Genomic DNA, 23,175 nt, shown 5'->3' with positions numbered 1-23,175 from the left:
CCCTAATTTAAGCTCACTGCCACAGAATCTCCTGTCTATCCCCCTGACAGCAGAGTCCCCTATAACAATAATTTTATTAAATTTTGTCCAAAGCTGTCTAACATAAGAATTCGAAGTGTCCAATAACTGACTGCCCCTTCCATTTTCCTCAGAAAGACTATCCTATTCAACAGTTCCAAAAATGGAATATCCATTTAATAGAGAAATAGTCACTTTTGAACTATCTTCTTGTCAATTCTGTTCCCCTTCATAGATGCTGCTTTAACATTTCCAACAATTTTGTTCTTATTATGTTCTTATGTTACTTTCATAACATATCATGTGAGGAAATATTTGTTTAAAAATCTAGAAATCCTCTCAGTCATTCTACTCTTAATATCAAACAGGTCACTATTAATCCACTGAATTCCCGTGAAGTTAAAATATCTATAACACAGGTATTTCCCATTTCAGTTGTCTATGTAACTTGTACCTAAAATGCTTCATATGGTGTTTATCCAAGTTTTAAAATAGGTCTGCGCTGATAAAAGTCTTCAGTTGCCAACTGAGAAATTAAAACCTGTGATCTGAATGCATTAAAATGGTTGCATCTGTATGCTCCATGTTAGAAATGAAGTTTTCATAAGTAAGCCAAGTAACTTGCCTCAGTCATACCTTAGTCATGATAATAATCGTCACCAAGTGCAGCATAGCACTAATTACAACAGCTAGTGAATTGGCATGTTCATGCACAAAATCCAGTGATGTTTTTGTTAGTATGACATTCACCACAATTCGGAATATCACAATACCAAACGCGATACTGATTATAACAGCAATCTGTAAAATAACAGAAGAAAAAAATACCTTTAACATTGTCAAAGAAAGGTCAGGAACAGCAAGCAAAAGTCATTGTGAAAGATCCACAATACTAGCATAATGTACAGAGATAGGGGCACCAAGGAATTACAAAAATGCTAAATGAGGATCACAACAAAGATATCCCACACTGACGTGATCAGTCTTGGTTGGATAAAGATGGAACCCACAACATTCATACAACAACCACAGGCAGAGAAATAATGGAAAATGAATAAATAAATAGTGTACGAACGTTAGTTAACAGTTTCACAAAATAAAGATGGACAAGGACATGTCACGTTGTCATAATGCATTAAACAGAAACATCAGGGGGGATATGTAGGCTTCGAAATGCGAATAGGTTGTCCTTTGTTTCAGGTGCTAAATTGATGCATAAGCCTCCAGTGCGATGGGTAGCTAATACATTCATTTCAAAGTGTTAATCTGTCACTCAATATTAAATCAGGCTGCTCCACAGGTGCCTGGAGTACACATTAGAATGACAGAAAATGAACTTGTGAATAACATCCTGCATGATAGTGATTTTGGTATGAACTAGCCTAATTGCTAAACTTATCCAACATTTTAAAGCATGAACCAAAAATATCCTCAACAATGCTCCTGCTGCCTGTCGCAGAGAAATTATAAGTATTGCTTTGAATGGATATCCAGCAGTTATGCATGCTCCAGATTCATGATCATGAAGGATCAGCCCTTACAATACCTAATATACCTATCATTTCCTAGTATATTTTAAAGTGCCTTGAATTCTTGTGCACTTGTATTCAACTGCAGCAGAGTCGGTGCATTTTCTCATTCTTTAGCACGCTGGTAACTGTAGCATCCTGTAGCAACTGGTGCTGAGTTCGAGGGATTTGACTGAGACAAGGTGGGGTGAGGGGAAATGAGGAAACTGCAGAAATCTGAGTTCATCCCTTATGGTTGGAGGGTTCCTAGGCAGAAGATGAGGCGCTCTCCCTCCAACCGTCGTGTTGCTATAGTCTGGCGATGGAGGAGTCCAAGGATCTGCATGTCCTTGGTGGAGTGGGAGGGGGAGTTGAAGTGTTGAGCCACGGGGTAGTTGGGTTGGTTGGTCCGGGTGTCCCAGAGGTGTTCTCTGAAGCGTTCCGCAAGTAGGCGACCTGTCTCCCCAATATAGAGGAGGCCACATCGGGTGCAGCGGATGCAGTAAATGATGTGTGTGGAGGTGCAGGTGAATTTGTGGCGGATATGGAAGGATCCCTTGGGGCCTTGGAGGGAAGTAAGGGGGGAGGTATGGGCGCAAGTTTTGCATTTCTTGCGGTTGCAGGGGAAGGGGAAGGTAGTCGGGAGTGGAGGTTGGGTTGGTGGGGGGTATGGACCTGACAAGGGAGTCATGGAGGATTTGGTCTTTTCGGAACGCTGATAGGGGAGGGGAGGGAAATATATCCGAATGGTGGGGTGCGTTTGGAGGTGGCGGAAATGATGACAGATGATATGCTGTATACGGAGGTTGGTGGGGTGGTAGGTAAGGACCAGTGGGGTTCTGTCCTGGTGGCGATTGGATGGGCGGGGCTCAAGGGCAGAGGAGCGGGAAGTGGAGGAGATGCGGTGGAGGGCATCATCGATCACGTCTGGGGGGAAATTGCGGTCTTTGAAGAAGGAGGCCATCTGGGTTGTACAGTATTGGAACTGGTCCTCCTGGGAGCAGATGCGGCGGAGACGAAGGAATTGGGAATATTGGATGGCGTTTTTACAGGGGGCAGGGTGGGAGGAGGTGTAGTCTAGGTAGCTGTGGGAGTTGGTCGGTTTATAGTAAATATCCGTGTTGATTCGGTCGCCCGAGATAGAAATGGAGAGGTCTAGGAAGGGGAGGGAGGAGCCTGAGACGGTCCAGGTGAATTTGAGGTCGGGATGGAAGGTGTTGGTAAAGTGGATGAACTGTTCAACCTCCTTGTGGGAGCACGAGGCAACGCCGATACAGTCATCGATGTAGCAGAGGAAAAGGTGGGGGGTAGTGCCAGTGTAGCTGCGGAAGATGGACTGTTCCACATATTCTACAAAGAGGCAGGCATAGCTGGGGCCCATGCGGGTGCCCATGGCTACTCCTTTGGTTTGGAGGAAGTGGGAGGATTGGAAAGAGAAGTTGTTCAGGGTGAGGACCAGTTCAGTCAGTCAAAGAAGGGTGTCAGGTGGGAAAGGAAGAAGCGGAGGGCTTTGAGTCCTTCGTGATGAGGGATGGAGGTGTATAGGGACTGGATGTCCATGGTGAAGATAAGGCATTGGGGACCGGGAGGGCGAAAATCCTGGAGGAGGTAGAGGTGTAAAGGTTGTAAGCTGCATGCCCTCTTATTGCTTCCCCCAGCCAACTTAAGTACCTCAATAACAACGACCTCTAGTGGATAGCTGCCTGGCATCTGACTTGCCAACTGTAATATGAGGGTCAGCTTTGGGAAGAAGGAAGATAGTGGAGTGGCCACCTGTGGGGGCCCATAAAATTCATTCCATGGTGTTAGTATCTGAAACATGCTTGTCAAGGTTACTTTAAGTGACACTGCATCATCAGGAAGTGGTCTCTTCTTCAAATGTCAGAGCACTGTTCATATCTCCCACAGCTGGGGTGAAAGATGAAAAGCTCTGTCTTTTTCATTGGGAGTCTCCTGACTAGAGTTGTAGTCAACTTTATCCTACCAGAAGGCAATGTATTGGTGAGAATGTCAAATAATAAGAGAATGTGCATATCATGGTTGAATAACTCCTATATAGCATAGGAACATGTGAGTTGTGTGGAAGTGAGTGTTGCAAAAGTACATGAAGTTAAGGACTAAAAGGTGCAAAGAAGTGATGGTGCGGTGATTACAGGAAAGTAAAAAGAAGCAAGAGAGCAGAATATTTTGAGTTGTGAGGTTACAGTAGCTAGAGGTGCAAGGAGAGACTAAAAGAATTATAGTGGCCCAGATCTTGTACATGTTAACTGTGAAACTGTCAATATGCATTGCTAATACAATTTTGAAACTGACAGAAACTTCAGCTGTCCTCATATATGCAGTTAAATTCAGAAATCCAGAAGTCACTGCCAGTAATTTCCTCCACAGCAAGTATTGTTCAGGCCACACACTTAGCAATGTTCATGAAAACATTGAACTGATCCCAACTTTCCCTTTTAAGCTTTAGTATTCCTGGTAAAATACAATAAAATGATTATAAAAATAAAATGCTACAAGGCTGAAAGTCTGAAATAAAAACAAAAAGTGCAGAAAATAGCTGAAAGGTAGTACCATTAGAGAGAGAAATAAAACCATCATTTTAGTTCAATGAGCAAGTGAAATGAGAGTGGGTGGAGGAAGGAATGAAAGTATGAGATAGGGTGAATAACAGGACAGTTTAAATGAGAAAAAAAGTCTGTTAAGCAAGGCCAAAGGGAGTGGTATTGGTACAAATCGCTTAAAAGCAGGAGTGAATAGAAAAATAGTGAACAGTTGCATTCTGAAACCAAAACAAGTGAAAAATAAGTTAATACCAAAACCTGGTTATGGTGTCAAAATTGTTTAACTTGGTGTTCCGTCCTGAAGACTGAACGGTGCGTAACCAGAAGACAAGCTATTCTTTGAGTTTGAAAAGAGTTTCAGTTTGTTAATACCCTAGCTGATATTACTACTGGTCAAGTAAACCTGCTTCTGACTCCTCTCTGTTATGGTTGGAAAACTCAAATAAAATCTGGTTCAATAGATCATATTTAGTTCTTTGAAAATTAAACATTGTGACCGTTAATTGAAGCATAAGCTCATAAGGTTGAAGATTTAGTTTTAACAATAAAACAAGTTTATTACATAAAACAAAAAGTGGAAGAAATTAAATTAAGCTATCTAAATATGACAGTTTAAAGACCAAGAGTCAATGCGATCAAACCCCATTGCGCCAGAGACCCGGGGTGGGCGGCACGGTGGCACAGTGGTTAGCACTGCTGCCTCACAGTGCCAGAGACCCGGGTTCAATTCCCACCTCAGGCGACTCTCTGTGTGGAGTTTGCACATTCTCCCTGTGTCTGCGTGGGTTTGCTCTGGTTTCCTCCACTCCAAAGATGTGCAGGTCAGGTGAATTGGCCATGCTAAATTGCCCGTAGTGTTAGGTAAGGGGTAGGGGTAGGGGTATGGGTGGGTTGCGCTTCGGCGGGGCGGTGTGGACTTGTTGGGCCGAAGGGCCTGTTTCCACACTGTAAGTAATCTAATCAATCATTTCAAGGAATCTCAATGGGATTCAGGAATCAGGAAGATCACAGATTCTCCTCCACTCATTTTGTAATCAATTAATTGTCCCTTTACCCCACTACCAGTCAACTTGGGCCTCTAGATTAGGAATGCTACGCTTTTACAATTATTTCATGTCTCTCTATATGACCAACCTGATACAGCCTTCATATTCTTTTCAAAGGGTAGTGTCAGAAATGGACTCAATATTCTAGTTGAGACCAAGCAAGAATTTTATTTCTTTATTTGAGCATACTGAAGAGCATGAAAAAAATCATGCTGATAAAAATTGCTGATGATACAAAAGTGGGAAGTTTAGAAAATAGTAAAGAAGACTAGAAAAAACCTTTAAGAAGACACAAGCCACTAACTGGTTGGACAGTAGATAAAATGTAATGTAGATGTGTATCTTTTGGGAGAAAAAGTTGGAATACTCTCAGTGTAAGGAAACTGAAATATGTAGATGATGTTAGATTCTGAATATTTTGTTATTATGTGAGAACTTGGGTTCAAAGGTGAAGAAAAATGGATTTTAGTTTTTCAGTTCTGCAGAGATCTGACCTGGTTTGTTAAAGATCATAAACAGCATTTACAAAATGTCATACAATTTCAGTTGAGTGGCCAGCAACCCAACACTAAGGTGTTTGCTGTCTTGAGTTTTACAGCCATAACAGAGAGGAGTCAGAAGCAGGTTAACACAGAGGGAAGAGATCCATAACAGCAGAGGGGTTATTATTATCAGTATCCAATCAGCAAAGGCTACAGAAAAGTACTGAGGTCCTCAGAAGTCAATGAGAAGAAAGTTCTGGAAGCAGAAAGCTCTGGGGGTGTCAGTGAGAAGATATTCTACAAGGCTGTTAAAGACATGAGTTTAGGGAACCCTTGTTAATGAATTAGAGAGCTGAGTTACCAACTTATTTTAAGGATTATAGGGACAGACATTAATTAAAGAAAATAGAATCTACTGAATGCTTTAAAAATTGCCAAAAGGAAACTGATTACTGCCATGCCAGCTGAGCAAAATGCTTGAAGATGGAGTGACTTCATAGAACATAGATCAATACAGCGCAGAACAGGCCCTTTGGCCCTCGATGTTGCACCGACCTGTGAACTAAGCTCATCCCCTACACTATCCCATCATCATCCACGTGCTTACTCAAGGATTGTTTAAATCTCCCTAATGTGACTGAGTTAACTACATTGGCAGGGAGGGCATTCCATGCCCTTACCACTCTCTGAGTGAAGAAGCTACCTGTGCTGTCTGTCTTCAATCTATCACCCCACAATTTGTAGTTATGCCCCCTCATACAAGCTGACATTATCATCCTGGGAAAAAGACTTTCACTGTCCACCCTGATCATCTTGTATGTCGCTATCAAATTCCCTCTTAGCCTTCTTCTTTCCAATGAGAACAGACCCAAGTCTCTCAGCCTTTCCTCATAAGAACTTCCCTCCAGACCAGGCAACATCCTGGTAAATCTCCTCTGCACCTTTTCCAATGCTTCCACATCCTTCCTGTAATGGGGCGACCAGAACTGTACACAATATTCCAAGTGTGGCCACATTAGCATTTTGTATAGTTGCAGCATGACATTGAGGCTCTGGAACTCAATCCCTCTACCTATGAAACCTAACACACTATATGCCTTCTTAACAGCACTATCAACTGGGTGGCAACTTTCAGGGATCTATGTACATGGACTCCAAGATCCCTCTGCACATCCACACTACTAAGAATCTTTCCACCGACCCAGTACTCTGCCTTCCTGTTATTTTTCCCAAAGTGAATCACATCACATTTAGCTGCATTGAACTCCATTTGCCACCTCTCAGTCCAATTCTGCAGTTTATCCAAGTCCCCCTGCAACCTGCAACATTCTTCCACACTGCCCACCACTCCACTGACTTTACTGTAATCTGCAAACTTACTAACCCATCCACCTATGCCTGCGTCTAAGTCATTTATAAAAATGACAAACAGCAATGGTCCCAAAACAGATTCTTGTGGCACACCACTAGTAACCGGACTCCATGCTGAATATTTTCCATCAACCATCACTCGCTGCCTTCTTTCAGAAAACCAGTTTCTAATCCAAACTGCTAAATCACCTTCAATCCCATGCCTCTGCATTTTCTCCAGCAGCCTACCATGTAAAATCTTATCAAAGGCTTCACTGAAGTCCATGTACATCATGTCAACTGCCCTACCCTCATCTGCATGCTTGGTCACCTTCTCAAAAAACTCAGTGAGGTTTGTGAGACATGACCTGCCCTTGATGAAACCATGTTGACTATCTGAAATCAAATTGTTGCTTGCTAGATGATTATAAATCATCTCTTATAATCCTTTCCAAAACCTTTCCTACAACAGAAGTAAGGCTCACTGGTCTATAATTACCTGGGTCATCTCTCCTGCCCTTCTTGAACAAGGGCACAACATTTGCAATCCTCCAGTCCAGCAGTACTAAACCTGTAGACAATGACGACTCAAATATCAAAGCCAAAGGCCTTGCTACCTCCTCCCTAGCTTCCCAGAGAATCCTCGGATAAATCCCATCCTGCCCAGGGGACTTGTCTACTTTCACTCCTTCTAGAATTGATAACACCTCTCGTAACTAACCTTAATCCTTTCTAGTCTAATATCTCATATCCCATTCTTCTCCTCTACAATATTCTCCTTTTCCTGATTAAAAGCCGATGAGAAGTGTTCATTTAGCACCTCTCCAATCTCCACAGGGTCCACACTCAACTTCCCACTTCTGTCTTTGACTGGCCCTATTCCTACCCTCGTCATCTTTTTATTTCTCACATACCTATAGAAAGCTTTAGGGTTCTCCTTTATTCTACCTGCTAAAAACTGCTCATGTCTTCTCTTTGCTCTTCTTAACTCTCTCTTTAAACCCTTCCTAGCTAATTTGTAACTCTCCATTGCCTCATCTGAACCATCTTGTCTCATCAACACATAAGCCTCCTTCTTCCGCTTAACAAGAGATGCAGTTTCTGTAGTAAACCACGGTTCCCTTACCTTATCACTTCCTCCCTGCCTGACAGGGATATACCTATCAGGGACATGCTATGTCTTTTCCTTAAATCAGCTCCACATTTCCATTGTCTGCATCCCCTGCATTTTGTTACCCCATTCTAAGCATCCTAATTCTTGCCTAATCGCATTATAATAGCCCTTGCCCCATCGATAACTTTTGACATGTGGCATGTACCTATCCCTTTCCATTGCTAAACTAAACATAGCTGAATTATGGTCACTCTCTCCAAACTGCTCACCTACAACTAAATCAAACATCTGGCCTGGTGACCTTACCAAGCACCAGATGCAGTGTGGCCTATCCTCTTGTCAGCCCTTCGACATACTGTGTCAGGAAACCCTCCTGCACACATTGGACAAAAACTGATCCATCCCGATGTATAGCTATAGCATTTCCAGTCAATGTTGGGGAAGTTAAAGACCCCATAATAACCACCTTGTTTCTTTCACTCCTACCCAAAATCATTTTGCCAATTCTCTCCTCCATCTCCCTGGAACTCTGTGGAGGCCTATAAAAAACTCCTCTCCTGTTTCTAACCTCAGCCCATGCTACCTCAGTAGACGAGTCCTCGTCAGAAGTTCTTTCAGCCACTGTTATACTATCCTTGATTAACAAAGCCAGACCACCCCCTCCCCCCCCCACCTCCTTGCCTGTTCTTAATGAATGATCTGAACCCTGGAACCTGCAACATCCATTCCTGACCCTGCTCTATCCATGTCTCCGAAATGGCTATAACATCGAAGTCCTAGGTACCTATCCATGCTGCAAGCTCACCTACCTTATTTCAGATCCTTCTGGCGTTGAAGTAGACACACTTCAAACCAGTTTGCTGTCTGCCAGCATATTCCTCTGACCATGAAATGCTGTCCATGTCCTCCTGTACACTGCAACTACACTTCAGGTTCCCATGCCCCTGCTGAGCTAGTTTAAACCCACCTGAATAGCACCAGCAAATTTCCCACCCAGGATATTAGTACTCCTCTGGTTCAAGTAACAATAAATTAAAAATAAACAAAAAAAACCTAGTCTATCAGCCTATTTTACACTGGGTTCTGACTTGTCCATATGATCATCAACTAGGATTATAAGAGATCTAGGGACTCAACTATATTATTCTCTTAAAATCCAAGTATAGGTAAATAAGGCCGTATAAATGGTCAATATAATTCTAGGTTTTGTAATTAGAGATATAAAGTATAATTGTAGAAATGTGATAAATCCAGAAAATATTGGAAATACTCTGCAGCATCTGTGGAAAGGGAAAAGAGTTACTGTTTCATGTTCACGACCATACCTCTACAACCCATACATTCATAAGAAACAAGAAACATTGATTAAGCTAAAAATGGAACACTAACCAAGAGTCAATGGCAATCAAATCTCATTGCAGTCATTTCAAGGAATCCCAATGGGATTCAAACGGTAATCAGGAAGATGACAGGTTCTTCTCCTCTCATTTTGTAATCAATTAATTGTCCCTTTACCCCACCTACCAGTCTGCTTTCAGAGGAAATGTAATTCCTCCCACAGTATGCAACATTCAATACTCCATTATGGAAATGACAGTAAAATTAAAAGTGATTTATCAATGTGATAACAAAGATGAGAAACTATGAAGATAGAAGACAGAAGAGTTACTTCAAGAAATCGAAATGTTTGATGAGAGAGCAAGAGAAAAAAATAAAGCTTTTCAAAATCTTAGGAAGTTGAATAGAAGAAATAGGGAAAGAATATTTTCTTTGGTTAATAAGTCACGAATTATTAATTATTATTAAGAGAAGTATCTTTCCAAAACATTTGTGGGAGCATAGAATGCTTTCTGTTGAAGCAGTTAAGACAAAGACCACTGCACACATAGGCACATCTGCACAACTAAACTGACAGTGTCAATAAACTACTGGGACAATCGGATATGGTGAGGTTTATCTGGCAGGAATGATTGAGAGTGCTTTTGTAATCATACAGAGAGAGCATTGATAGACCTATGCCCAACCTCCCAAAAGAAATACATCTCTCACCTGAAACATTCTGATTGATAACTGCTCTTATGTCAACTCTTCTCTGTAATTTAAGACAAAAGTTTACAGAGAGAATATTTCTACTTTTGGAAGAGCAAAACAAGAGTCTACAAGAGGTGGTCAATAAGAAATCAGGGAATTCAGATGAAAATCCTTACCAAAGAGAGGTGGACATGTGGAACTCCCTACCACAGAAGTTGTTGTGGTAAATGCTGTATTGAAGGGAAAGCTAGTTAAGGATATTTTAAAAATGACAATTGAAGATTCTTGTATTATGCTGAAAGAGACAGATGACAAAGCATTAGTGATTACCCAAGTACTACATTTAAGACAAAATGGGCTAATAGAGGTGAATGATCTGTTTCTGTATTGTATATTTTATGCAATTAATACCTTCTCTTTAAATTTGATATAACATACAATTTTCTTCTCCACCAATAATGATTTATCTGAATGTTGTCGTGGACCAAGCCAGACCCCCTCAAGATATTTTAAGAAGGTAGCCTCGACCCTATTTTTTCTTATTCTAAAGGTGGATGTGATGTGGATATGCCAGGTGTGATAAAGGTGTTCAAGCCACTCGGCTTTAAGTAAAACAGAATTTACTTAAACACTACAATGAAACACAAACAAAAGAAAATGGAATTTAGAATAATTTAACAATTGGAAAACTTAACTAAGGAGTTGTTCCAATCCCATAACATCCCACAAACACACCCCTTGGCAAAAAGTAAATTCAAACACAGGTTCTAACAGACAGGAGGGAACAACTTCCAAAGAGATTTCAGAGAGAAAAGTCAGTTAGGAATCATCTGCTGAAGCTTCTGACTACTACAGCTAAAAAACAAATGAGAAAACCTGAACAGGGAGAACTGGCCACTCCCCTCCCATTGTTAAAGTCGACTCTTCCCAGATCCCTCGGCCCTTACGACCGCTTTTTAAAAATACCCAAGGACAAAATAACTTTGTTAAAGTGACAGCCTTGTCACAATGTTACAGTGAATAACTGTGAAAATAAACTTACACAGGATGAATTGAGGATTATTTACTCTTTCCCTTTTGTACACAACATTCAAAATAATCCAAAACATTTAAACAAAGAAGCACAAATCCACACTGGTGAAAAGACTAGTGACTAGAAATTAATTAGCTCAATTTCTCGGTGTGTTGGGGTCATAATTCATGACTTCAGATATCATTATCATTGATGTGGAAGTGTACAACCTCATATGACTCATGCTGCTGGATGACTTCACTTTCAAGAAGGGGCCTAAAAGTAAATAAATGTGAGAAACATGTGCTTAGCTTGCCTTCAACTCTTCAGGGAAATTCACTGAATTAACAAAAGCTGCTGATGAAATCTAAATAAGTAAAAAGGCCACACCACACCAAGTAGAAGGTTTTGAGGTTCTCAGAACAATACTGGATGCATTTAGTCATTAAATTGGACAGAAAAAGAAAGGCTAATTTTCTGCAAGAAACTAGGAGACCCTCAAGGCAAACCCATCAATAATAAGTAGAGTACCGAATAAGGGAAGCCAGTGCCCAAAAGCCGGCTCTAATTACTGAAGAAAACCGAATATGGCCAAGGTCAGTGAATGCACTGTCACATCAGATGTCACCAAATGGAGGACCAGTCTCTTGTGCATCCTCTATTTTATTCATTCACAGGCTGTGGGCATCACTGGCAAGACCAGCACTGAATGGCCATTCCTAATTGCCCTTTAGAAGATGGTGATCAGCTAACTTCTTTGATACAACATTGTCATTTCCTTGGCCATTTCAGAGAGTAGGTGAGAAATGACAATCAGGAGTAACAAGTAAATTGGACAAGGTAAGAAGGCATTCTTCTCGCAAGGTCATTAGTGACCAGATTGATCTTTCTAACGATCCAGTAGTTACATGGTCAGTGTCAGTGATACTATTGTTTTGTTACAAGTTGATTTCTTGTCTGAATTTAAATCGGATTGTTTTTCAAAGCTTCTGGATTATTAGACTACTAACGTAAACACTATGCTATCTTACCCAGCAGCATTCAGGAGCACTGTGGACTTGTGCCTAACATTCACAAACCACATGTCACCTACACACACGTCTTCTAATGATGATAGCATAAAACCCAAACGAGATTAAGTAGACTGGAACTATACTCACTGGAATTTAGAAGAATGAGGGGATCTTATAGAAACATAAAATTATGAAGGAAACAGATAAGAAAAAAGCGGGAGGCTGTTTCCACTGGCTGGTGAAACTAGAACTAGGGGCATAGTCTTAAAATAAGGAGGAGGAAATTTAGGATCTGAGTTGAGGAGGAAATTCTTCATCCAAAGGATTGTGAATCTGTGGAATTCTCTGCAGAGTGAAGCAGTTGAGGTGACCTCATTGAATGTATTGAAGAGGAGGTGTTGGTGTTGGACTGGGGTGAAAAAGGTAAAAAATTCATACAACACATAGTTCAACAGATTTATTTGAAAGTGTTGGCTTTCAGAGTACTGCTCCTTCTTCAGGTAGCAAGTGGGGCAGAATCATAAGACACAGAATTAATAGCACAAGATTGTAGTGTCATGCAACTGATATGATATATTGAGATTGCTGTTAAGTCTTTTATCTTTTAGAATGTTTTGCAAGTTTTGATTCATTAATATGCAACTCTCATAACTTCTTTTAAGCCACATTCTCGAGATAACTTAAGGTTTTATAAAAAAAGGTGATGTCTCAGTTCAGACAATGCATTAAAGGTGTGAGGTTAGAGTCTGTCTGGATTCCAACCTCGAATCAGACTGGTTCTATTTCCAAAGTAGGAATTATAAAATGTCACATGGATTGACTGCCTTCATTGACTGCCTGCAAATACAATTCTGCAAATGTAACTTCACACCATAGACTTATATATGTGTGTGTGTGTGTGTGTATGCGAACAAGTGAGGTAGAGAGAGAGAATGTGTGTGTGTGTGTGTGTGTGTTTCAAAGGTAGATGAATTTTTTAACAGTAAAGGAATTAAGGGTTGTGGTGAGGGACTGTAAATGGAGCTGAGTCCCAAAAAGATCCGCCATTATCTTACTGAATGGCAGAGAAGGTTTGAAGGGCCAGATGGCCTACTCCTGCTCCTCTTTCTTATGTAGTAACCCATCTCTTGCACGTTCCACATACCTCCAGTGACTCAGCTATGACAGATACATAACACAAACAGAGTTGTACATGGTGAATGATATTCTGCCCAGCCCACTGTAGGGCAAATTCACACATAACAAGAGGGTGCAAACTAACACATCCATCACACATGCCATAGTTTCTGAAGATATTCTTACCAGAAGAAATCCTAGTATGAGGACTATTGTGGCTCGCAGGTACGAATGCTGATATTTTGTCGGTGGCACATCAGGGTCATATATTAGCCCAAGAGCAAGTTCCTCCTATACATAAGATAAATATTTTGAGTAGATTTTTCTCTTAGCCAACTAATGATGAAGTTTCATTAATTTTAATCCTGCACTGTTAAGTTAATATGAAATGTCTACTCATTTTGACAGTCGATTTTTAAGTGAACATACTAACACATGAATTAGCAGAAGGAATTGGTCATTCAGTCCCTCTAGTCTTTTCTATCATTTACCAAGATTATGACTGATTGGATTATAGGCTCAACTCCACATTCCCACCTACCGCTGAAAACCTTCAAATCTCTTGATAGTCAAGAATCTATTGTTGCAACTGCGGCAGGAAGAATGCACTGGTGAAGAAGCTCCCTCACAAATTGCACCATTAACATAAATGTTTAAGTTAAATCATCAAAATGGCCATTTGTTACCACTATCCAGAATAAAAGAGACTCTCCCATGTTTCTTCAATAAACTCAAAATGATCTGTTCATTATAACACAAAATTTATTCAAAATTCATGTAGCAAAAAACTATAATCCGGAAATAAAACAAAATCCCTTTTAATGCCAAGCAAACATACTTGCACAAGTCAACAATGGCTCTGCAGAGATATTTTTAAAAAGATATTTTCAAAAGAATGAAACACATTTATTAACCAATGATCATAAAACAAAGGATAAAAATTGGTGAATTCTCACTCGCTATCAAGCTTCATGCTGACAAATCAAATTGCTGACAGCTATGAGACAACGATATGGTGGAAGATTTTGCAAACTCCGTGACTTTGGAGTTTGCAAGGTCGTCAAAATACTGATATGTGGACTTTGTTTGTCCTGGTTCAATTTTTGGAATCTTTTAGAGAGATTTTGCAAACATATTGCTCTTTATTGAGATATTTTCTTTCTGACACCTAGGTGTTTGAAGTACAAGCCAAATGCATCCAAGATTGCTAGGCAACCATTAGCACAGAGGCCCCGTGGTCTCTTCCAAATTTGGATGTTCCAAAATTTTAGAACGATAAACCTTTTTTATACGAGAAAGTGTCCAAGTAGTTCAATACCTTCCACTTTTTCTTCACATAGAATAAGAAGATACATATGTTCATTTACAAAACTACCCCCTCTTCATCTTAAATGGGAGAACCTCTGGGAGACCCCCATATTTAAAATATGTTCCCTAGTTCTAGTGTCTCCCACAAGGGTAACAATTATTTTAGCTTGAACCTTGTTGAGTCCTCTCAGGATTTTATATGTTCCAGTAAGATAACCTCTCATTCTTCTGAACTCCAATGGATACAAACCTAGGTTTTCCAACATTTCCTCATATAATAACACTTCATCCGGCTTATCAGTCAAGTGCACCTTTGCTGAATTCATTCTATGTGAGATCACCTAGGAACACCTACACACATACACACACCACACAAACACATTATTCATATCCTTTCTTAAATTAGACCAAAGCTACACATTACTTTAGGTGTAACCTCACCATTTCTTTATGTAGCTAAAGCAAAACGTCCATATTTTTATATTTCATTCTCCATGCAAAAATCAACATTTCACTTGCTTTTCTATTTCTTACTTTACCAAAAAACAATGACAATTCTATGATTTATGTACAAAGATACCCTGATTGCTTGTACTTCAGAGTACAGCACTGTACAGGCCCTTAGGTCCTCGGTGTTGTGCCAACCTTTTATCCTACTCTAAGATCAAACTAACCTACATACTCTTCATTTCACTAGCATCCATGTGCCTATCCAAGAGTGCTTAAATTACCCTAATGTATCTTACTCTAATACCACTGCTGGCAGTGCATTCCTTTACACTCACTACTCTCTGTGTAAATAACCAACCTCTGACATCTCCCCTAAGCCTTCTTCCAATCACCAATTACCCCTTGTGATAGCCATTTCCACACTGGGAAAATGTCTCTGGCTATCCACTCCATCTATGTCTCCTCTCATCCTTCTTCACTCCAATGAAAAAAACCTTAGGTGCCTCAACCTTTCTTCATGAGACATACCTCCACTCCAGGCAGCAGCCAGGTAAATCTCCTCTGCACCCTCTCTAAACCTTCCACATTCTTCCTATGAGGTGACCAGAACTGAACAATATATTCCAAATGTGGTCTAACCAAGGCTTTAAAGGGCTGCAGCAGCTCTTAAACTCAATCCCCCTGCTAATGAAAGCCATCACATCACATGCCTTTTGAAGAATGCTATCAACTCAGGTGGCAACTTTGAGGGGTCTATGGACATGGACCCCAAGATCCCTCTGTACCTCCACACTGCCAAGAATCCTGCCTTTAACATTGTAATCTGCATTCAAATTCAACCTTCCAAAATGAATCACTTCACACTTTCCAGGTTGAACTCCATCTGCCACTTCTCAGCTCAGCTCTGCATCCTGTCAATGCCCCGTTGCAACCTACACCAGCCCTTCATAATATCCACAATTCCACCTTCGTGTCATCGGCAAATGTACTGACCCACCCTTCCACTTCCTCATCCAAGTCATTCATAAAAATCACCACTGGTCACCAAACTCCAGGCTGAATACTTTCCATCTACTATTACCCTCTGTCTTCTATAGGCAGCCAATTCTGTACAGAGACAGCCAAATTTCCCTGCATCCCATGTCTCCTTACTTTCTGAATGAGCCTATCATGGGGAACATCTTGCTCAAATCCATATACACATTTACTGCTCTACCTTCACCAATGTGTTTTGTCACATCCTCAAAGAATTCAATAAGGCTTGTGAGGCATGACCTGCCTCCTTACAAAGCCATGCTGACTATCTCTAATCAATCTATGCTTTTCCAAATAATCATAAGTCCTGTCTCTCAGAATCCTCTCTAATAATTTGCCCGCCTTCGATGTAAGACTGTTGGGCCTGTAATTCCCAGGTTATCCCTATTCCCTTTCTTGAACAAGGGAGTAACATTTTTCACCTTCCAATCATTTGGTACTACTCTAGTGGACAGGGAGGATGCAAAGATCATTGTCAAAGGCGCAGCAATCTCTTCCCTCACTTTCCACAGTAATCTTGGGTATATCCTGTCCAGCCCAAGGGGACATATCTATCCTCATGTTTTTCAAAATTTCCAACACATCCTCCTTGTTAACATCAACCTGTTGAAGCATATCAGCCTGCTTCACACAGTCCTCACAAATGACAAGGTCCCTCTCAGTTGTGAATACTAAAGTAAAGTATTCATTAAGAACCTCCCCTACCTCTGACTCCAGGCACAAGTTTTCTCCACTATCCCTGATTGGCCTTACCCTCACTCTGGCCATCCTCTTGTTCCTCACGTAAGTGTAGAATGCCTTGAGGTTTTACTTAATCCTATCTGCCAAGGATTTTCATGCCCCCTGCTAGCTCTTCTAAGTCCATTCCTCAGGTCCTTCCTGGCTACTTTGTAACCTTCTAGAGCCATCTGATCCTTGCTTCTTCAACTTTAAGTAAACTTTCTTCTTCCTCTTGACTAGATGTTCCACATTTCTTGATATCCAAGGCTCCTTCACCCTACTGTCCCTGCCTTGCCTCAGTGGGACAAACCTATCTAGCACTCAAAGCAAGTGCTCCCTAAACAACCTCCTCATTTCTGTCGTGAATTTGCCTGAGAATATCTGTTCCCAATTTATGCTCCACAATTCCTGCCTAATAGCATTATAATTCCCCCTCCCCCAATTAAATACTTTCCCATACCATGACTATAGTAAAGGTCAAGGAGTGCGATCACTATCACCGAAATGCTCTCCCACCAAGAAACCTGACACCTGATCTGGTTCGTTGCCAAGCAGCAAATCCAATATGGCCTTTCCTCTGGTCGATCAATCTACATTTTGAGTCAGGAATCCTTCCTAGACACACCTCACAAACTTTGCTCCGTCCAAACTATTTCCACTAAGGAGGTCCCAATCAATATTAGGGTAGTTGAAGTCGCTCATGACAACAACCATGTTACTTCTTCACCTTTCCAAACTTTGCCTCCCAATCTGCTTCTCCATGTAATCATGATGTTCTGTAATTCCTCTTCATTTAAACAATATAATGTTTTCTATTCTTCATGCCATATTTCAAACAAAAGAGCATTTACAGCACTTAGCATATCACCAGCACATCTTTCATCACAGCTAGGAGAATTTACATATCTCATGGTTATTCACCAAACGCTAGAATGGGACAAGGACACCGTCACAAATAATGACGTGGCAATCAACACCTCAAATGAAGCTTTATTGAAATCTATAAGTTTCAGATCTTCCACTACACAGTCACATTTCATCCAAGATCCTCTCAACCATAACTTCCCCAAACCAGGGGAAGCATGGTCAGCCAGGGCTCCCTGATTGTACCAGTTTAACAGCATCAATCCAAAAACTAATAATCTGAGGTCATCCTAGCTGAACTCATTACAATAATTACACCTATGAGTGCAGACAAACTGTCCTATGCTTCTCCAGGACAAGAACCTTCACAACTGATGACAGCATGCCAAGCCAGTGGGCAGCGCGGCTTAACTCACTATATTTGAGGAGCAGGCTAACAAGCTGGCAGGGGAGCAGGTCTCTGTAAAAGCTGAGATTTTCAAATCTCCTGGCGAGAAAACTTCCATAAAGCTTCTCACATCTGCACAGTAGGTACCAAAACTTCAATATAATCTTTGCTAAGAGTGGCACCTCATGACAAAAACACATCTTTATGTTTCTCTCTGCAGCCTGTTTCACAAACACAGACCCAGGGAAGAATACCTTCCCCAGTGCCCTCTCTCCTACTCCTAGACAGCATATCTCTGAGAAGCAGCAGCCAAGAACTTCAGAGATAGCACTGATAAGACTGCTAACCCAATTAGCGCCTGGGCCATAAACTGGTGAACACAGCATCATATGGGTTTGCAGCTACAACAAGACAAAAGGGTTAAGATCAAGGGCACTGCTGAAGAGTAGATCCCTGGTGAGACAACTACACATGATTAGTCTCTGCACTAAAACATTACTAGCTAAGAGAGAGGGAACAGCAAGCTGGGGAACATTTGGAAGAGCTGACAGAAATCATACAAGAGCAGATCAAAGGACATAGGAATCTGCCCATGCTCTATCTGACATTGTGACTTCAACAAGCCAGTGTGTGAGTGCATGGCTATCTCCATGTATTGAGCGGTGGCTGTCACTGAGAGTTAAATATAGTAGAACATAGTCAAAACGTAATGCACTGGAAAAGCACAGCTGGTCAGGCAGCATCTGAGGAGCAGGAGAGTCGATGTTTCGAGCATAAACTCTTTTCCAGTGCCACACTCTTTGATTCTGATCTCCGGCAGTTCTCACTTTCTCCATGTGTAGTCAAACAGTTAGCTTCTGCCATAGTGCACTTGGACCTTCACTTCATCATCAAAAGCATGGAGATATACATTGTATAGATTGGCAGAGGGATGTTAATCTAACTCCAAATGTTCCAGCGTCTCAAAGAGTGAGGAAGGTGCCACTGCACACCCATACAGGGGAGCAACAGACAGGCACTCAGAAGGTCTCCTCTCAGGACACTCCAGAGAAGCCCTGCTACTCCATTTCCCTTCTAACAGGAACCTATAAGCATTCATAAGCTCAGGCCAAGGAAGTTGCACTGCATCTGTGCGGGAAAGTCCTAGCAAGCTTGAGCTTTGGAGCTGTCCAGAATGTAGGAACTATGGCAGCTTCCTAGATAGTGACTGCTCACATCCAAGTTTTGCCTGTGGTCAAAAACACGGGAGATGTTGAGGCAGTGAAATCTCTTCCTGTTTGGGAAGCAGGCTCGAAAATACCATGAAACTCTGAGTTTGATGTATGTGCAGTTGATGGCTCCTCCTATCTGAGGGAAGCCAGCAATGACAGCAAAGGTAATGGCTTTGGCTTAGCTAGTAATGGTTTACTGCAGAGACTAATCATGTGTAGTTGACTCACCAGGGATCATTTATTTGTGATACTTGAAATTCCATGGCGTCCATGATTCAATAATGCAATAAGCCATTCTTTGCAGCATCACTACACTCATGTTTGAGTCAAACTGCCCTATTTTCTCTGTAATTATGATCAATGTGTTTATATGACCTCTGGGTGCATCAAATAGTTTCTGCTACTCTTCAATCTCCTTTTCATTGGGCAAAAGTGAGTACTGCAGATGCTGGAGATCAGAGTCAAAACTAGAGTGGTGCTGGAAAAGCACAGCAGGTCAGGCAGCATCCGAAGAGCAGGAAAATTGATGCTTCAGACATATGCCTTTCAAACGTATAGCACCGCTCTAATCTCCTTTTCCTTGTCAACTGAGCAGAGCTTGATAGCTTTGCACACTATTGAGTGGTGTGCCATGAAGTTGCCTAACTAGGCCCATCCAAGTACAAGCATCTAAGTTGTTTTATTGTAAGCTTGAATTGTTATAGTTTTAATAATAGTTTTATTATGACTGTGGTCATATTTATCTTTGAACTGTAATGAAATCACCATGACTGTGTTGAATAACTATGGATTTTTGATATTTAAATTTGTCACCAGTACCTGGAAAGATGCCATTTCCTTATCTCCAATGGCTAGGGTTGCCAAATATTTTCTGATGTCAAGCTATTCTCTTCTAGTTATTAGCTCAGAAGTCTGTGGAGGTCTACCTCCCCACCTCTCTCTTTCAGCCATGTACTGGACTCTCATTTTGAAAGACAGAAAGAGAAAACTTATGGCATATTCTAAAACCATTTGTTCAGACAATAAATGTGGTGCATTTGGTAGATGTCTATTGGTAGAAGCAGAGAATTAGAGAAGAATGGGGGTGAGTAACAGTGATGCATGCACAGTTAAAACTATGAAAAATTATGTGGAAGAATGATGGGTGAGTCTGCAGAGTAATTGAGCATGTGTGGTGATGTGATAGAGTGGGTTTGACATGTAAGAATGACTGGAGATAGGTGTGAGATTGATGCATACAGATAGCCTATAGGTGAACATTGAACTGAATTGCACTTTCCTGATCTGCTTAGGCCATTAAAGCACTGACTCCCGAAATAATGGAATAATTGTCCTGTTCCTAATCTCCTGGCCTCTTTCAGTCACTAGGTAGGTTGGGGGAAGTATCTCTATTCAGCTTCTCACAGACCCAGCAGTACATCAATGCAGGATGACATGGGCATAGTCTTCAAGCACTCCGAATCCATTGTTACACTTTGTTTTCTTTTGCCTTCAAAACCAAACTCCTGCTAGTGGAATTTCTTTTCTTGTATCACTTTTGCTTTTCAATCTGTCCCCTACCATTCATAGATTATGAATGTGGGCTTGTGGAATTTTTTAACTGGTCCTACCGATAATTTAATTGAAATTAACTCATATGTGTCCTCACCATACTCATTTCCACACAATCAATTTTAATTCCATAAGTAAAAGGATAATGACCTCTTTATGTTAAATATCACTGACAAAGAAGTTTACTTTAGGATTTGCAACATATTATCAAACGTATTATTTTCCACCCAAAATACTTCAAGTTAATATCAGCTTCATAATCATATGATATCACATTATTTTTCAAACTGTGATTTAATGTTATTGAACTTATTCATCAGTGGGCAAATCAGTTAAGGAGATTACCTCATCCTCATCCCAGTGGTACAAATCCCACTCGCTGACAACTTTTATTCGGGCTCGTTTCCACAACTCCAAAAACACAGTGGCTACAGTTTAAGAGAGAGATATTTGCTGAGAATGCCAATATTTCATTCTTTAAATATAAAGAATATTATAATGTAAACAAATAAGTGCAATTTTATAAGAGTGGCCTTAATTTTGTAATTTTCTAAAATTTTGTTGGTCAAATTCTCAAACTGAATACTTTGGAAATTTAATGTTATAACAAGCTGTACAGACCAAGATAGTCCCAGTCTGTGGTAAGTTAGATGATCTTAAATACAGTGGTAGAGTCATAAAGTCATACAGCATGGAAACAGACCATTCTGTCCAAATAATCCACATCAAACATGTTCCCAAACCAAACTAGTCCCATTTGCCTGCATTTGGCCCATATCCCTCCAAACCTTTCCTATTCATGTATTTATACCTTTTAAATGTTAATGTACCCACATCCACCACTTCCTTTTGCATAAGGAGAGTACCTACCTCAAAAAAGATGCCCTTCGTGTCCTTTTTAAATCTTTCTCCTCTAACCTCAAAAATATGCCCCTTAGTTTTGAACTCCCTCACTCTAGGGAAAATACCCTTGCTATTCACCTTATTTGGAATTCTACAGCTAATTTGAAAGGGGAGGAAGGAAATCAACAATGATTTTATTCACTGATACCATATTTTTCCCTCTCCTAAGAACAGTAAAATATATGATGACTAGGTAAGAACTGACTCAGGCTCATAGTAATCCCAGGTTTTTTCAATAGTTCCTCCACTATCTAGATGGACAAGGAAACAGGCACATGTGAACAAAGTCACTTTGAGTTCCTCATAAAAGCAAAGTTCAACTTGGACATATATCACAGTTATTCATTGTCACTGGGTCAAAATCCTAGATGTTTCTATTTAACACCATTGTGGAAGTACTTACATCACATTGGACCACAACAGTTCAAGAAAAACAGCAATTAGGGATGAGCAATAACTGTCAAAGTTGCTACCAATGCCCATTACTGAGAGTTTAAAAAGCACTGAATTAACAATTATCTCTCATCATCCACATGTATTTACAAGGAATAAATACAGCAATGGGCAGTAGAGGATTCTGCCAAGATGAACCCAGAAAAAGTTTACATAATGTTGCTGTCAAGATATTTCAGAATGTTCTGTGCGTAGTAACCCATATAAAGTTTAATCTTGTGTGTTATACATAGTCTCCTTTGATTATAATCTTATTAATCACGTAACCCATTTAAACTCAGCACCAGGCTTTAAGTTTGCATATAAGAATAAAATTCAAAGGTAATGTTGCATAAGGAGAGTACCTACCCCAGATTCCCATGAACATAGCAAAGAAAACTGTTATTTCTTGATCAAATAGCTGTGTAATCTGCATGGATAGAATGAAAAATGTTTGATCACTGGCAGCAGTGGACACTTGCAACAGCATATATTGTGTCTTATACTCTGACTCTCTAATTGTAAATTTTCCCTCAGCAATACTGACTCAATAAGTGTAAATTTATTTCGTGCCAACCAAGCATACTGCCATTTCAGGATCATAGGCACTTTGAGGATTCCTCCACTTGCTCTTCTATCAATCCCTCCATCTTTGAACAGTTCCAATAATGTAAGCATAGTATCCACTTGGTTAATTGAATCCTCAACTTTAAATCTCTGATGATGGGATCCAGGCATCCTCCAAATTATCAGTTTATTGTGACCTAGACATTCCTCATTATTTTCAACTTATTCAGTTATTGCACTGAATAAAAAAGGAATTTGTACTTTAATATATTTCATGACCCATGCACCATTTTTGTGTTAATGTTTGTGCAAATTTCCAGTAACTTTTAACAAGACTTCCAGTGTTTACTCAGTTCTTGCTATTGATATACTTTTAAATATAGGTTAACAGCTACTGCAACATTTCAGATGGTGGACTTTAGATGTCTTAGTAGAGAAAGTGTTGTAAATTGTTATTAAGGTAATTGAAAAAAACAGGATTTCCAAATTCTTAGT

The 23,175-nt window shown here is 40.4% G+C and overlaps 1 protein-coding gene across 1 annotated transcript in view; it reads right to left on the bottom strand.

Annotated features, from left to right (window-relative positions):
* LOC140493883 (anoctamin-9-like) overlaps positions 1 to 23,175 on the bottom strand; it is a 199,356-nt gene that overhangs the window by 75,915 nt on the left and 100,266 nt on the right. The window contains exons 9-12 of the mRNA XM_072592877.1: positions 22,483 to 22,543; positions 21,124 to 21,206; positions 13,438 to 13,542; positions 655 to 819 (exon numbers count right to left, since the gene is read on the bottom strand). Of these exons, the coding sequence (XP_072448978.1) occupies positions 655 to 819; positions 13,438 to 13,542; positions 21,124 to 21,206; positions 22,483 to 22,543 (414 nt within the window). The remainder of the gene's footprint in view (positions 1 to 654; positions 820 to 13,437; positions 13,543 to 21,123; positions 21,207 to 22,482; positions 22,544 to 23,175) is intronic.

Source organism: Chiloscyllium punctatum, chromosome 22 (assembly GCF_047496795.1).
Source record: "Chiloscyllium punctatum isolate Juve2018m chromosome 22, sChiPun1.3, whole genome shotgun sequence".
Taxonomy (NCBI): domain Eukaryota; kingdom Metazoa; phylum Chordata; class Chondrichthyes; order Orectolobiformes; family Hemiscylliidae; genus Chiloscyllium; species Chiloscyllium punctatum.
Note: the sequence above shows the minus strand (reverse complement) of the source record. Positions and strands in the feature narration are given on the sequence as shown.